This window comes from Galendromus occidentalis, unplaced genomic scaffold, assembly GCF_000255335.2.
Source record: "Galendromus occidentalis unplaced genomic scaffold, Mocc_1.1 scf7180000075579, whole genome shotgun sequence".
Classification (NCBI taxonomy): Eukaryota; Metazoa; Arthropoda; class Arachnida; order Mesostigmata; family Phytoseiidae; genus Galendromus; species Galendromus occidentalis.
In genome coordinates, this window is record NW_003803569.1 from 247,567 (window position 1) to 262,823 (window position 15,257).

The 15,257-nt window shown below is 50.9% G+C and overlaps 4 protein-coding genes across 4 annotated transcripts; 2 read left to right on the forward strand and 2 right to left on the reverse strand.

Annotated features, from left to right (window-relative positions):
- Positions 1-4,280: 4,280 nt before the first annotated feature.
- Positions 4,281-5,722, reverse strand: LOC100905701 (UPF0428 protein CXorf56 homolog). The gene is made up of 6 exons (XM_003737557.2): positions 5,505-5,722; positions 5,290-5,404; positions 5,034-5,133; positions 4,750-4,920; positions 4,482-4,571; positions 4,281-4,398 (listed from the first exon to the last, which is right to left on the reverse strand). Exons 1-6 carry the CDS (start codon positions 5,620-5,622, stop codon positions 4,345-4,347), a joined length of 648 nt encoding a protein of 215 aa, XP_003737605.1. The 5' UTR covers positions 5,623-5,722; the 3' UTR covers positions 4,281-4,344.
- A 254-nt stretch (positions 5,723-5,976) lies between these two features.
- Positions 5,977-7,120, forward strand: LOC100905846 (ATP synthase subunit d, mitochondrial). The gene is made up of 4 exons (XM_003737558.2): positions 5,977-6,021; positions 6,286-6,532; positions 6,649-6,772; positions 6,868-7,120. Exons 2-4 carry the CDS (start codon positions 6,302-6,304, stop codon positions 7,047-7,049), a joined length of 537 nt encoding a protein of 178 aa, XP_003737606.1. The 5' UTR covers positions 5,977-6,021; positions 6,286-6,301; the 3' UTR covers positions 7,050-7,120.
- Positions 7,121-7,900: 780 nt separating this feature from the next.
- Positions 7,901-14,985, reverse strand: LOC100909332 (TWiK family of potassium channels protein 7). The gene is made up of 8 exons (XM_003737578.2): positions 14,864-14,985; positions 9,696-10,067; positions 9,439-9,620; positions 9,163-9,301; positions 8,851-8,999; positions 8,490-8,696; positions 8,227-8,403; positions 7,901-8,097 (listed from the first exon to the last, which is right to left on the reverse strand). Exons 2-8 carry the CDS (start codon positions 9,962-9,964, stop codon positions 7,901-7,903), a joined length of 1,320 nt encoding a protein of 439 aa, XP_003737626.1. The 5' UTR covers positions 9,965-10,067; positions 14,864-14,985.
- On the forward strand, positions 10,768-13,697 carry LOC100905995 (fatty-acid amide hydrolase 2-A). Its single transcript, XM_003737559.1, has 7 exons — positions 10,768-10,959; positions 11,596-11,809; positions 11,929-12,138; positions 12,249-12,520; positions 12,643-13,122; positions 13,221-13,351; positions 13,450-13,697. Exons 1-7 carry the CDS (start codon positions 10,771-10,773, stop codon positions 13,559-13,561), a joined length of 1,608 nt encoding a protein of 535 aa, XP_003737607.1. The 5' UTR covers positions 10,768-10,770; the 3' UTR covers positions 13,562-13,697.
- Positions 14,986-15,257: the final 272 nt, after the last annotated feature.

Sequence of the window (15,257 nt, forward strand, 5' to 3'; positions counted from 1 at the left end):
ATCCGGTTGTTTTTCCGTTAGTCTTCGAGAGGAAAACACGGACTACGAGCCTTATCCGAGCAGCAGACGAATCACCCTTCCCTCAGCTGGTCGGAACTCTACGAGAGCACTGCAGCCACTCGCAAGCGGGCCGGGTGAGAGCGCTTTCCCTACGCCCGGGAGAAGGGATCGCTCTGAGCTATGCGATCACTCTGTTCACAACACCAAGGCACGGCATTCAGAGCGAAGCAGGTAGAAAACTCAAGAATGACGGTCCCCATCCTATGTCAAGAAATCGTTTTTCTTGAATAGGAAATGTCTCTTGTCATCGGAACCGATGACTTATGACCACGGCTGGGGACTTTCCGCGGATAGCGATTTTCCCCTGAATTTTCGCGGGATGTTTTGGCTGTCTCGGATAGGCCGTGAATTTTCGCGAATTTGGCGGCGATTGCCCCCGAAAAATTCCCAGCCCAGATCATCATCTGTGACTCGATTCCTCATACAGATTGGGACAGATTCCGAAGGGCAGATCCCATATACCTCGATTCTCTGTTGTCGGCCACGCTAGACCCTGCCAAGCGACAGACGCAAGAAATTCGTAGAAGCGAGAGAGCAAAACGACGAAAAGTCCTGGAAAATCATGAATTCCTGTCGTGGGAGGGCCATTCGGTTTCTCTATCGTTGAATTCGAGATAAGATCATGTATCATTATTCACTCACGAAAATTATTGTCACCTCGCTCAAAAAGGGACCGCTGTGCCGGAAGACAGCTTTGGATGCAACAACGAGAAATTCGGAGATCGAAGATCTCCCACGTCTTCTCAGAATCATGCTGCGCCGACTGTCCGACTAGAGATGAATACATCCTGTCGCTGATCTTCGTTTGAGTTTCAGATGATTTATAGTGCCAACTTTTCAAACACTCCCATTCCTGTTGCTGAGATCTCGAGACGTTTAATAACGAGCTCACGCTTCCCTGCATCTCCTCGAGCGAGGGAACATCTTTTCGAAATACTACGGTACCGGCATCATCGTTTCCCAAGCCTTGATGCCATGAACCCATACTCAGATTCCTCGCTCAGTTCACTTCTGTAGTCGTGTTTCGGGTCGTCATTAGCGTATCCGCTGGATTGATGTGAAGAATCGTGGGGTTGTCGGACGAATGTCACTCAATCCGATGATATCTGAACCTTGAATCCAGTTTCCTTGGTTCATGACGCAGACCTCTCCTAAGCATGGACTGGGGGATATCGCCATCTTGAGGGAAGCCTCTCCAAGTCGATGAGGACAGCTTCTAGTGCAAACCTTCCGACTAGAATAGAACCCGGTCGCTTCAAGAGATCCGCCGCATCGATACATAGGCCTTGAAAGAATGAAGAAGACACATCTCGGATTATTGTGCATAGTAACTCTCTTCGCCTCCGTCGTATCCCAGAAGTCTTCGAAGAAGAAGAAGGATAACGCCAAACGAACCTGTCCCGACGGAACAACTGATTGCCTCCCTGACATTGTGGTAAGCAATGGTGTTCGAAGAGGAAGCTCAGAAAATAGTTCCCTGGAATTTCTTGGCTTCCGCACCATTCATTCGCTGACTCTCCCCCTTGCCGAGTATTAAGTTCTATTTCTCTCAGAAGCAGTACAAAAAAGTAGACGAGGCAACGCTCAACCGATTCGTGAAGAACGCAAAGCAAGTCGTCAACGAAACTTTCAGTCCAGCGAAGGAGTGCCCCCCAGCTGACGAATACGTAAGATATCAATCGGTCTTCCCTCACTCGAACGACTATTCGACGAAACAGGGTGCTGTCGATAACGGTCTCTACATGAGGCACCGTCGCGTCGCGTAGGCATGGCATGGTCAAGCTTTTCTGCTTATTCCAGCGCTTATCGAAGTTCGTGGATACGACGATGGATTGTTTCGACAATGGATTCTCGGATAAGTCTGCTACGGTGCTCGACCAATACCTCGATTATCTGAAGAAATTGAGGGAGTGCAAGAAAAAGAATCCATGCGCTCTGAAAAGCTGTGTCAGTTTTTCGAAATTTGAATCGATGAACCCCACAAGCTTCGTCAAGGAGGTAGGTCGATCCCGATTCGGAATACGCATAGGAGCATTGGAGACTGGCTGAGAACAGAGCTTGAGTCTGAATATTCATATTTCCAGGGAGATAAGACGCTCGATCAATGCTTCAGGAGAGAATGGTCAGAGAGAGAAGATTCGACTCCATTCCCCGAGGTCTCAAAAAAGAAAGGGAATGCTTCATCTAATGCTAATTCAACGGCCCAGCGGTCTTTTTTCTCGAACTTCGGCGTCGTGCTCACGCCTAGGAACGAAACACAGCACAGCACATCGACACCATTGAGTAGAAAGAACTCGACGACCACTCTGAGTCCTCGGAGGGAGACCACTGCCTCCAAGACCAAGGGAGCACAAGATGGAAAACGAGATGAGAGGCAAAACAGAATTCAAATGTCCACCAAGAGCACCATCGACGGCGATGACTCCACGGCAGATAGACTTGAAGATGACCGACGGAAGGAGAATGAAGGGAGAAACAAGAGCGGTAGGGGAGATGAGCGCTCAAAGGACGACAGGGAGAAAAACCGAGACCAGGACAGGGCTTCGGAAGGTAGGCAGGATCGGGCGAGAGAGACGCCCGCGGGACCGGATGAAGACAGAAAGGATGGTCCGGGTAGGCGGCGGAATGCGGATAGGGACGGAGACCAAGGCACGAATCGAGATAGAGACAGGGACGGAAACACAAATCGCAGAGACGATGGTGGGCAACGCGGAGAGGATATCCGAGAGGATGAGACCGGAGTCGTGAGTCAGAACTCATCCAATGACTACGACAGGGAGAACAATGGTGGAGACCGTCAGAGGGATTCCAAAAGGAATGAGTTTGACGGTCCAGCTGATGAGAGCCTCGGGGAAAACGACCAAAAGGGTCGGTACCGGGATAGACTGAGGGAAGACGACCGGATCAGGGACGAAAATTGGAGAGGAGATGGCGATCGGATGAGGGGAGGTGATAGAATGAACGACAAAGACCGGGGAAGCGATCCGGACCGAAACAGAGATTCGGGACACGGCGACGAGGATAACGGCTCGAAGAGTGGACGAGACCGGGCGAGAAATTCTGGCAGAGAACCGAACGAGAGCAGCTACGGTGGAGAGTCTCCTAGGGAACGTCACAATATGCCGAACGAAGAATTCAACGAGAAGTTCAAGAACATCAGGATCCCTGGGAACGGGAAGTATCGAATCGAAGAGCAATTTATCAACTTGAGCATCGGATTCCTGGCACTCGTGCCTAATGTTACAGATCACGACGTCACTGATAGGCAGGCTGAATCGAATATTGGTGTTAAGATAGATCTTCTCTCTGATCCTTTCGCTACGCAAACACCGGACTCGGTGAGAGTGGAAATTAACGAGTTGCCTCGGTATGTTTCTCGAGAAGATAGCTATGAGCCCAGGGACGGGGATCGGAGGCGGCCTAACGATGAAGGTGATCGTGCTAGGGAGGGGAATCGAACCGATGGAAATCGAGCCCGCGAGGAAGAGCTCGTTCAACGCGATAAAGATCCTCCGAGTGATCATCGCTCTCAAGATGTGGATACGTCCCGCACTAGCAACAAGTCTCGGGATAGAGAAGACAGAGGAAGGTCTGAAGTCGAGGGCGGTCGGGGAGGTATCGGGAATAGAGGCAAAGAGGAATCCCCGGATAGGGCCAAAGATGAATACCAGGACAGGGAAGATAGATCCCGGGTCGATGACGACAGGGATAGACCACGCTCGAATGAACCGGTTGGAAGTCTCCGCTATCCGGGGGAAGAGAGAGTCGCACCAGAGGGATCCGACAACTGGAGACGAGATCAGAAAAGGAACGATGGAGGCGGACCGAGGGCGAATGAGAGAGTCGATAGAACGACAGAAGAATCCGTTGTCGGTGACGATGATGCAGAGAAAGGAAATGATGATTTCAAGCGGAACGGGGGTGCTGATAGGGCAAGGCGAAAACCAGATCAACCCGAAGACGATGGACGAGATGACGAGACCGAGGAAGCGGAGCCCGAGAAAAAGACGAGAAAGTCCGGGACAACTGTCGAGCCTATAAGCACAAGCGATCGCTCCTATTTACGCATGCCCTCTTGGAGGATATTCGGCACTGATAAAACGACAACAGAGGAGGAGTTTCAGTAGTCGGGGCGCCAAGCGGTCACGCTGCGGATCAGATTCCCCATCCCATCACTCTCAGGGAGAGTTTTGGACGTCGAAGGACAAGGACCACATTACTTCTCTGAATATTGGTGCTATTTTCTTTTTACATTCCATGTACAGATCACCCTTAGATGATAAATTACAGATTCAATAGAGTTCCACGCTGTTTCTTCTTCTTCTCCTTCTCGGTGTCCTGCGCAATTGGGGCAAAACAAGAAGTTGATTTCGGCAAATCCCCTCGCGGAGCAATAAACGTTTGAGAAGGTCCAAACTTACCGCCTCATTAATCCGTTTCAGCATGCCTTTCCGTTTGAATTGTTTCTCGATTATTCGAGCGTTCGAAGCGTACGAGTCCGCGATTTCTCTCTGAAAATCGGAGAGTCACCGATGAGCTAGAGTTCGAGCCATCTCATAAGAATTAGGAATGGGCAATCCTCTGCTTTTAGCATTTTTTCGACAGCCTGAAAATTTGTGCTCCTCCTCTGTGAAAAGTTGTTCATGCGAGCGCAGGTTGAATACCGTTGAATGGCGCGAATATACTGACCTCTTCGATTTCATCCTCTTCGTCCTCGATCGTACTGACGGTGACAGAGCTGAACTTCCCCATATTCTTCGTATGTTTCGTGACAAGAATCCTCTTCCGTTCCACATTGAGTTGACTTTGCTCATTGACAACGGCCGACGCGTCTTTGTTTGCAGTGCGCGTCAAGACACCCTTCAAGAGACCGAGAAAAAATCGTATTGCGCTCACTCTGGAGCTGAAGGATCTTCACATTTGTGCAGGCTCTTTGCCTCGACTGATCAAAATCATTTCCGCGAGCGTCGAACCTTGAAGATGAAGATGTTGCTTGAATTGTCATGATAGTACAGCAGCGGCAGTCCACACTTGCTGCATTTTTTCCGGTGCTGCTTCTCTATCCCTTCATCCCTGGAACGGTCGGATAACAGTCACAGCGGAAATTCCAGTGGATAACGAACCCTCGGGCGACTCGGAAACGGAGAGATCATTGGACGTTGAAACAAAGGCAGTAATCAGAGGACTCTCACGGACGAACCACTCCCGCAGCAGGGGGAGAGTACTTACCATTTGAGGTGAACGGTCTCATCGGGATCACAGCTGACTTTATGGACGTGCTTAGAAGCGTCGATCACTCTCGATCCGTCCCGGGGTCTCAGTGGCAGTTTTTCCAAAGAGCAATCTGTGAGGAAAACACGGAATGGGACGCCCGACCTGCAGTGTCGTTGTCTAAGGTCAGCTGGTCAGCGAAACCACTTCAATAGACTGAATCATGCACTCACCGAGAATCACAGCAATCGTTCCACACCGACAGTAGAATACATTCAGGGGTTTTTCGATGTATTCCTCTTGATCTTTCGAATCTGTGCACACGATGGACTTCGAAACGATTTTCGGCATTCTGAGCCTACGATAGGATATGACTACTGAAAGCTCAGACTGTGGTCTATTGAATCATAGAGTTGAATTTCGAATAAGAGTACAAGAGTTGTTTTCGTTTGATATATCCCGTCGGCCGCCGGACGGGTAAGCGCAGACCTATCAGCTCGGCTGATTCTCGCACCCGTCTCCCCCTCAAGATCCGAACGCGCTCTTCCTTCAGATCTCCGAAAATAAGAATTCGACGGACAGACAAGCCATCATCGGAGCTCCATATCAATCGATAGAGAATAGAGATTCGATGTGACCGTCGCTGAGGCTCTCTGTCCTGATGTTTACGGGCGGAGCAGACGATAAGGTAAATTCCGACGGTGCGGACACCGAGAACACAAGTTGACCTTCTGCGTGCAGTGGTGTCCTGTGAGTTTTCTTCTCCTTTACAACCATTTTTCCCCCATTCCCGCTCAAATTCCTGCTCGGAGGGCTGAGGAAAAAGCCTCCCGACGTATCCATGTCTTAGCTTGCAATTTCCCATCATTGCCACGACCGTAGTTTCGGAACTTACCTAGCTGATGTCATTGGACTCCCAAAGCTCGACACTTAGTGTGAATCAAGCCTCTCAAAGCACAGAACAGAAGGCTGGAACGAGGGCACAGGAAAAAATAAGGTGTCGCCGGGTTTCAGCGAATTTTCGGCAAGCATGGCTCGTCGCGTAACCCAATCCGCCGTCAACTGGGCGAAATTCGCTGAATTGGTTCCCAAGGATCAAACTTCTCATTTCGCGGCTCTCCGCAACAAGAGCGACAACTACGTCCGAATCGTCCATGAGCTTCCCGAGGGTCTTCCCGCCATCGACTTCTCTATGTACAAGAGCAAACTGGGCAACCCCAAGCTCGCCGAGGAGTTCGAGCAGAAGTACAAGGCTGTCAAGGTGAGAAGGAGTAGAGCTGCGCGAGGCGCACGCAGATACCGGAGCGAGAGAATTCATCCGGCTAGGAGGTTTCGAGGATTGGAGGCATTCAACGTTCTATCTGTGGTATTCTTCAGATTCCCTACCCGGAGGACAAACACACCCCGACGATCCAAGCGCAGGGAGAGGAAGCGAAGAAGAGCATCGCCGAATGGATCAGAGATTCCAATATGCGAATCAAAGCATTGGAGGAGGAAAAAGGTAACGGGGGTTTCTGGTGTTTCTTCGTCTTGTTTTATGCTCGTTCTCCGACGAGGCGTGATAGCGAATCAACCAACTTCGATCTCTATTTCCAGCTCGGCTCGCGTCTATGGTACCTCTCGAGCATATGACCATGGAGGACTTCCAGGAACAGTTCCCGCACCTTGCCTGGAATCCTGACAAACCGACGTTCTGGCCCCACGACCAAGAATCTCAGCGTTTGATTCAGGAGGGTCTCGAGCTGGCTGCTTCTGGCAAAGAGGACGAGGATCATTAGAATCTTGGATGGCGAAATTTAGAATTCATAGGAAAACCGGAGGAATAAAGAACCGGAGATGAGAGTTCGCTGTAGACTATTGGTTCCTTGGAGTGGGTCTTGGTCGAAGCCTCGCTCTCACCGATATAGGAGAGGTCACTCGATGAGACGGACGCTTACGAAGTAGCGCAGACTATCGAGGCTCGTGGGGTCCTCCGGAGCGTCCTACCGCCGCCGTCGGCCGGCAGAATATATGGGAGGTATGGATCTTATCTTTTAGGACTTCCTGTTGGATTCCGCTTCTAAGCGTCCATCGAGGGCGTTCCTCTTGGTACTCTCCGATGTCCGTAGCTCCTCAAAGAAGCTTTGCGAATCGCGATGCGTATGTTCAGCGGTCCCTGAGGTTCTACACTCGATCGACATGGCATAGATTGTCGGGAGACAGAGAGAGAGTCCTCTCCGAGCTAGCAAACGATCTTCGTCACAGTTAAGAAACTCGACTCTTCCGCTCGAACTTTCCAGAATTCGCAGCCAGAGGCCCGATCCGATGTCCCCCTCGAATTCTTCCCATATTTTTTAGACGCTTCCCTCTCTTATCTACGATACCGTGGACATTCGAGATAAGTCTTGATCCAATAAGTTGAAACTTCCTGTGGCTTTGGGTGTTCCAACCCTTCTTCGGGCCAGTTTTATGCTCCAAAAAGCTCCTGTCCCGGGGCGAACCCCCTGCCCTCCGGTGCGCTACAGAGAGCTCTCAGAAGACAGAAAACGATGCGATTTGTCTCGTTGTCAGAGAGATTGGATCGTGTTTGAGTCGAGTTTTCACTCCTTATGTACACAAAACGCGGATAAGCGTAACAGTTCAGTAGGTGCTAGTCATCATCATCGGAGACGATGCCTATCCGCTTCCCGATGTTCCGGACGGTCTTCTTGACTTCTTCTTGAACCAGGTTGAAACTCATGGCTATCAAAGCCATCCCGAACAGTAGATAGATAGCACAAGATGCGAGCCTCGAGGTCTGGGTTTCCTTCTCGTTTATAGTTTGTCCAGGGACCACATCACCGAAGCCTGCAAGAATAGATCCCATCAGTTTAGACGGGAAGGAGTAGAGCCGCGGCCCTCCCCCGAACTCCGATAAGCCCGGGCTCTAATATCGAGGAGGAAATCATCTTGATTATCAATGATGAATGAACTTGCCGATCGTGGTCAATGTGACAAAGCAGAAATAAGAGCCTTCAAGATAATCCCAGTCTTCATAGTATTTGAACAGCCACGCTCCTCCCAGAATGTAAACGATCACTATGCCGCAACACATCCATAAGGGAACAGCGTCTTCCTCTCTCCGGTTGTACTCGTCGTTCGAGGACTCCGACTCTGTTGGGAAAGATTCGCTTCTAGCTCCGACACTCCAGGTCAAATATATTCCGTGTTCCGGCAAGAACCCCATCGCAAGTACTCACCGCTTTCGTATCCGAAATCGAAAACTAGAGGTTCGCTGCGCGAAGCCTGAGGTTGAACAGTGTTAGCAGCTCCAACGGTCGACGTCAACGTCATATCATCATCTTTGATGTAACGATTTACGATAATCTGTGAGCTCCACAAATCGTTCCGCGACATTGGGGCTGGCTTCGTTCGGGGAAGGCTCGCAGCTCGACGATGGGGTTGACCTAAAATCAATTGCGCAGTTCAGCATATGAAGCGAATCAATGATGAAGAGACTGAATGCTAATCGATTCGTGGTGTCAGACTCCATCGTATGCCGCAATACGCGAGAAAATGTGAAGAAGCCCGCGGGAGGGAAACTTATTCTTAAGAAGGTACCGTAATGACGTGCTGCGAGTGTTGGCGTTGCCGGGAGACTGCTGGCTTGGAGAGCACCCAAACTCATATTTCTGGAGTAGACTCTCCGCGATCGGGATCGAGTTTTGCGGGGCCGCCGGTCTTTGTGCACCATCGCACAGCAGAGATATCTGTCGATCGGGGGTGAGGTGATGAACAATGAAAATACCGGTAGTGCTGAGACATATTCAGATCAGGATAGTTTCTACTCGTCAATAAGCAGAAGCGTCAGTTGCTGTGCCGCAATCCGGAGCGATCCCCGGGGGAGCTTTCCTCATTCAACATCAAACATACTTGTAGAAAAACTTGAATGAATGAGCCATCGTGTCGCCGAGGTTCGACAAACACAGCAGCATCAACGGGATCCCTGCGATGGCGTAGAAAATCGTGACGACCCTGCCCTGCGGTGTTTTCGGAGCGACGTTTCCATAACCTGGAAGTCGAGCTCTTTCGAATTGATTCATGACCACGAAGACCTGTCGAACATCCTATGTCCCTCCGGCGAGAATTCCCCCGGCCGAAATGAAGTCCCAGACTCGATTCGGGATGTCGTCAGGCTCTATCTCTCACCGATGGTCGTGATGACGATGATTGAGTATAGCAAGGATCCCGTGAAACTCCACTGTGGGGGCTCACCGTGATCGTTGCCATCGTAACCCTCCTTTCGAACCGCCCGAACGACCTGATCTTCGAATTTCTTCAGAACTTGGAGTGCCTCCGACTTCCATTGTTTGTGTTCCAAGACACGAGAGCTGGAAGTGCAACCAGTTGGGGCAGACAGTTTCAACGACAACTCGAAGTTTTGCTTATCCGCCTGGCCAACTAACCTGTTCGTGATTTTCCAGAGATCCACACTAACATTGTCCCTTCTGTACATGACTTCCAAGCGTTTCGCTTCCTCATTCGGCGCTTCGAGGTATTCAAAGAGAAAAGCTCCGAGAACACAGTAGAATACAACTAGAGTTACCAGACCAAAATGTGACATCAACGACGCGGTACACGAGCGGCAGCATTGGCCCAGACGCTGGAATTTAGTAGGCTCTTCGTAATACACATTGCTGTAGTAGGGATTGCTCCTCGGGATTCGCGAAGACATGTCAAGTCTCCCGGAATGGACTTCAGGCTGGTCTCGATACTCTGTAGGCCATGATGATTCAAGCAGAGAACTTTCTGCCAGCCGCAGCTCAACTGATCAGAGTCTGGAAGCGGAGGGAGAGTGGGTCACGAGATTGAGGAGGTACCCGCATCACTGGTAAGAGCGTTTTGCAGAACACAGTTCAAACCCTACGCTGCGTGGCCACTCGACTAGTGGACGAGCCGCGATCGATTGGTCTACCAAACAAACACTAGAGAACTCGATTTCCTGCTGACTGTACATGGGATAATCAAGTCCTTTCTGAGCATCTTATGATATGGCCCCTCGTCGTGAATACTATTAGGAATCTCCCAATTCTCAAGATGTTCGAGAAGAAGCCGTCGGCGTTCGGACAGCGGTGGGGAGCCGATGAGGTACTGGAGGAGGTCGAAGATTCCTCCTAGAAAACTCGTTGAACGGCCTCGAGTCTTCGAAATGAATATTCAGGGAACGATTATGATCATGACCTCCGCAATTCAAGTCTTGTCAGTCGCCGGACGGCTGGAACATTTTCGGGGATATCCGGGCATTCTCGATATATTGGGGTGATCGTTGTGCACTTTAGCGAGTTCGAAGTCGAAACGCCCGGAGGTCACACGAAGTTTCAAACGTGCTCGATACGATGTGACAGCTGTCATCACGGCGGATGTTCGTTGAGGTCTTGCCGTTATGTTCTTTGATACCATTGCGATGAGAGATTCGTGGGAGAGGGTGCGGATTTCTGTTGTCTCTCACAAAGGTTGCTCTTTGGTCGTCTCGAGAGCACAATGGTCGCTCGACGATTGCGCACGTTTCTCTCGGAGGCGTTACATTGTTTCGCTTTGTTCATTTACCACACTATCAAGTTTCTTTGGCACAAGGGCAAACGCGATGGCCGGAACCGGTTACCAGCGATCCGAGATCGCATACTCACCTACTCCGGAACCCAGATCGCTGCACTCATTCGAGAGAAGAGGGTGAGTTAGGATGCGAGATCTTCGATCCCCAGAATCCGAATTATGGTCGAGCCTGAAACTCATCGAATTCCGCCACGAGATCCGTTTCTCTTCGAGAAGGAAGGTGGTATCCTGAGCGAATCCCCGTTCGCTATCGAACTTATCCTTGTCAAACCCCACGTAGGAAGACGATAGTCGCTGTCTTTCAAAGGATTCTCTTAGGTCTGGCAAAATGTCAGGTTTTCTAGATTGAGCTATTTTCAGCTACTCTATCAGTAGTCACTTCAGGAAAGATCCACCAATGCTTATGATATGGAATGGGTTGTAATGATTCCAAGCCGCGCCTTTCTTGAATTCTCGATTTCCACCTCAGCATTCCCGCCTGTGGCAAATCGATGCCCCTGTTCCACGCGACCGGCAAGGTCCACTCGATAGGCGATCGAAGTCGATCCGGCCGGTAAAATAGTCGATCGTCAAAGATGCAATCTTTCATCGTGTGTAGACGATAGTACGGTTGATCACGGCATAAAGTTGGACGGCTCCTTAAAATTATAGGACTGGGTTCAAGGACCCCTGCATTCTCTTCGGAAATTCGATTTGGAGGGTAGCGGACTCCATTTTTTCGGCAGGGAACGATTGATTCACTGATAATTCCAGATCACCTCGGAAGAAGTCGTCAAAGTCTTTATCGCCAGGATTCGTGAAGTGAATCCGATAATAAATGCCGTCGTTAGCGAGAGATTCGAGCTCGCTTTGGAGGAAGCTCGACGTGCCGACGAGCTCGTCCGCACATCCACCCCGTCACAGATCGCCAAGGAGAAACCTCTTCTCGGGGTTCCGATCACCACGAAGGAATCGAACTCTGTTGAAGGTTAGGAGCCCATGTGGCAACAGACCTAACCTGTGAGAAGAGGCCATCCGAAAAGAGATTGGGTTCCTCATCATTGAGTATCGCGTTATCCTGCTCTGAAAGCAAAATCAATTTCTCAGGGCAATGTGGAGACGTGGGCTCGATGATACACAAGGGAGAAAAATGCCCTCAAGATGCCGTTTGCATCCGGATGCTCCGCTCTGCGGGAGGGATCCCACTTTGCGCGACGAACGTGCCGGAGCTGGCTTTCTGGTTCGAAACGTCCAACCACACCCATGGACGAACAAACAACCCTTACGATGTGAATAGGACTTGCGGAGGATCGAGTGGTGATTCATTTTGTTTTTTAGCCTCGATACCATCATGAGCATTGATGCCTTGATCCTTCAGACGGCTTCCCATAATGAATTATTGCTGTTACTATTTTCTTCATCATCAGGCGGTGAGGGTGCTCTCGTCGCGGCCGCTGGTTCGGTTATCGGAATAGGAACCGACGTGTGCGGTTCTATTCGTATCCCTTCCGCTTGGTGTGGTCTGTTCGGCCACAAACCGTCACCGGAAGTCGTGGACATCCAAGGCATACGCCCCGATCCGGGTCATAAAGTGGGCCAATACGTATGCATCGGCCCCATGGTCCGCTACGCTGAAGATCTCAGTACTGTTCTCAAACATCTGTCGAAGAACCCCTCGAAGCTGCAGCTAGACATTCCGGTTCGTGGACATCGAGAGAAAAGATGGAAGAGGATCAATGTTGCCCTTTGACGAGCTCGCTGCCTTTCTTGCTTCGGGTGCGAATCGACCCTTGTCGAACAAAACCGAGAATTTCCTTGCAGGTAGACATTTCGAAGCTGAACGTTTTTTATGCCGATGAGGAGGGCGCGGCGTATATTTCTTCTGTGAGATCCGACATGCGTTATTCCGTTCGGAGAGTTGTCTCGTACCTCGCTGCGACGCATGGTTGCGACATACAAGAGATGAGCACGGAACTCTTCCGCGATGGGTTCAGCTTCTTCATGGCCTCACTCGAACGTGACGGCGTAGCGCCGATGAGATTCATGTTCAAGCTACCCCCGAAAGGAATAAACCCGAAGAGAGAACTGTCCCTGAAGGCCGCAGGGCTTTCGTACCACACTCTAGCGGCTATAAGAATGTCCTGGATTGACAAGAGATACCGCAAGAAACGCTACGAACAGAGACGTAGGGACGATCTCAGCAGACTCGATGATCTGGAGACCTATCTGAATTCTATGCTCGGCGACAACGGTGTCTTGATTTTCCCCGGAATGCTCAGCGCTGCTCCCTTCCACCATGCGGTAAGTCTCGCTCGCATCCGATTCTTTCCTCGAAGTGCGTCGTAACATAACGTATTTGCGAGCCGGAGATCACGGTACACGATTCTCTTTTCTGTCAGAGCCAAATCCATCCGAGAGGCTTCTTGGGGCTTACGGCGCCATTCAGCGTAATGAAGATGCCAGTGACGATCTGTCCCATCGGTTTGAACGACGAGGGTATTCCGCTCTCAGTCGCGATTGTCGCAAGAAGGTCAGTGAATCTCTCTGCATCGATCTGCACTTTGCATCGATCATTCTATGGGTGGCCGCTCGATGTCTTGGCTAACTTCTACCATTCATCCGTCCTAGGAGCCACGACCGGCTCACAATAGCGGTCGCTCAAGCTCTGGAAAAGGGTTTTGGAGGGTGGCGACCACCGTGTCCAATCGATATACTCGACGACGAAGATGAAGCCATGTGAGCGAGACGGATCTCCGAAATGCTCTTCAGGCAGACCAGCGCCTCCCGTGATCAAAGCGGAGCGACCTCTTCGTTCTTGGTGGTTTTCCGCATATGTTACGCTACTTTGGGCGCATTAAAGAAAACGGAGGCGAAAACATTTCTCTTGTCCTGATATCCTTCGTCAATCCTAGCTAGTACACACCCATATGGCTCGAAATTTGATCCTTCGGTCAGGTGAAACCATACAAGTTTGCCGAATTTGAGGCATACCGAGCAGAGACTGGGAGCGACCAACACCGAATAATTGAATTTTTGAGCGGAATCGGATGGGCTGGGAGCGATTGCCGCGGGGATGGAGGGGGAGGGTGGGTTGAATTTCTAACGATGGTCTGACACTTTCCTGAGCAAGTCCGAATCTGTAGGACGCGCATATGTAAATTGTGGTTCGGAGACCATCTAGAGCCCTCCGGATCATCCGCATTCGCCCGAACGGAAGCAATTGAAGTCATAGAGTGTCTGTCCCCTGCCGACTACCCCGAATTGGTTCCCAAATCCTACCAGACCTCTTTCGATCCGCCGAACATGCAGTGTCAGCTGAGGAAGCGGCGCAGACTCGAGCCATGCTATATTTTACCTCATGCCGCTGTTTCTAGTGCTCTCGCATCGATTCCTTCTTCGTCTTCGCTCTCCCCTGGCGATACTTGAGCTCGATCGGGGTATGCGGGGTAATATTTGGAATTCTGGCGTCTCTCCTAACTCGGGTTCCTTTTTCCCCTCATTACAAAGTCTTGAGGGTGCACGGCCTCAAGAGATATTGACAGAAGGTCCCGAGAATGCGCGGCTTGATCCCCATACGACAAGCTCCTCGACGCCCGCATTCTGACTGAAGCGGAGGGAGCTAGAAGGAGGGCTACGAATTCCATTCACGCGTCGTGCTCCCTCGTCGGAGTGAATACAAGGTTGGAAGACTAAATACAAGTAATATCAGTTAATTTCATTGATTGAATGATGAGGATAAGATTACTCGAGGTCGAGGTTGATTTTCGGATATCGACTCGAGTATGCCCCCCCCTCACCGCCCTGCTCCTCGTCCCGAAACCCGGGAAACGGGGAGAGAAATACTTTCGTCCCCAGCGTATCTCGCCATGTTCCGCTCAGTAGGAAAAATACCTGGGCGTCCTTGCACACCGAGTCCGATCAGCAGAGATCACGATCATCATCGGTCTCTGTCGTCTACCCGTGCCTTACGATGGTGGACGTACAGACACCCCTGTCTCACTCCGGGACGATACCTCTCAGAGCGACCCTATCGTTGGCGTACCTCTGCGTACCGAGAGCGCGTTCCTCGTCTTACGCGCGGTTTTCCTGCGAGTGAGCGAAGCACAACAGGCACGGCCAGTGTCGTCTAAGAGCTGCCCGTGCTCCTCAGCGGTGGTGGTGCTGGTGCTGCCAAAAGTAGCCGCCGGCGCCGCCGGGGAGAAGTAAGAGTTGCAGCAGCCGCCGATGATCGCCAGCCGCAGCAGCGGCAGCAGCGACAGCAACAGAAGAGAAGTGGCAGCAACAGAGCTTGGCGGCTTGCTGTTCTTCATCAACAACAAAAACAACGACAAGAAGGACGTTTTTCCCATCTTAACAACAACAGCAGTCATGGAGCAAGGGTCCTGACGAGATTGACAGATGCGGTGACGGCGGTAACAAAAAACGTAATCTCGCTC

Excerpts from the sequence above, each read along its gene's own strand:
- LOC100905846 (XM_003737558.2), top strand. The coding sequence starts at position 6,302 with ATGGCTCGTCGCGTAACCCAATCCGCCGTCAACTGGGCGAAATTCGCT. Across the intron at positions 6,533-6,648 it reads AGAAGTACAAGGCTGTCAAG|ATTCCCTACCCGGAGGACAA; the intron begins GTGAGAAGGAGT and ends GGTATTCTTCAG. Across the intron at positions 6,773-6,867 it reads AGCATTGGAGGAGGAAAAAG|CTCGGCTCGCGTCTATGGTA; the intron begins GTAACGGGGGTT and ends CTCTATTTCCAG.
- LOC100909332 (XM_003737578.2), bottom strand. The coding sequence starts at position 9,964 with ATGTCTTCGCGAATCCCGAGGAGCAATCCCTACTACAGCAATGTGTAT. Across the intron at positions 9,302-9,438 it reads CATCGTCATCACGACCATCG|GTTATGGAAACGTCGCTCCG; the intron begins GTGAGAGATAGA and ends CTCGACTTCCAG. Across the intron at positions 8,697-8,850 it reads ACTCGCAGCACGTCATTACG|GTCAACCCCATCGTCGAGCT; the intron begins GTACCTTCTTAA and ends AATTGATTTTAG.
- LOC100905701 (XM_003737557.2), bottom strand. The coding sequence starts at position 5,622 with ATGCCGAAAATCGTTTCGAAGTCCATCGTGTGCACAGATTCGAAAGAT. Across the intron at positions 5,405-5,504 it reads AACGATTGCTGTGATTCTCG|ATTGCTCTTTGGAAAAACTG; the intron begins GTGAGTGCATGA and ends TTTTCCTCACAG. Across the intron at positions 4,572-4,749 it reads AAGAGGATGAAATCGAAGAG|AGAGAAATCGCGGACTCGTA; the intron begins GTCAGTATATTC and ends TCCGATTTTCAG.
- LOC100905995 (XM_003737559.1), top strand. The coding sequence starts at position 10,771 with ATGGTCGCTCGACGATTGCGCACGTTTCTCTCGGAGGCGTTACATTGT. Across the intron at positions 10,960-11,595 it reads CACTCATTCGAGAGAAGAGG|ATCACCTCGGAAGAAGTCGT; the intron begins GTGAGTTAGGAT and ends TGATAATTCCAG. Across the intron at positions 13,123-13,220 it reads CTGCTCCCTTCCACCATGCG|AGCCAAATCCATCCGAGAGG; the intron begins GTAAGTCTCGCT and ends CTTTTCTGTCAG.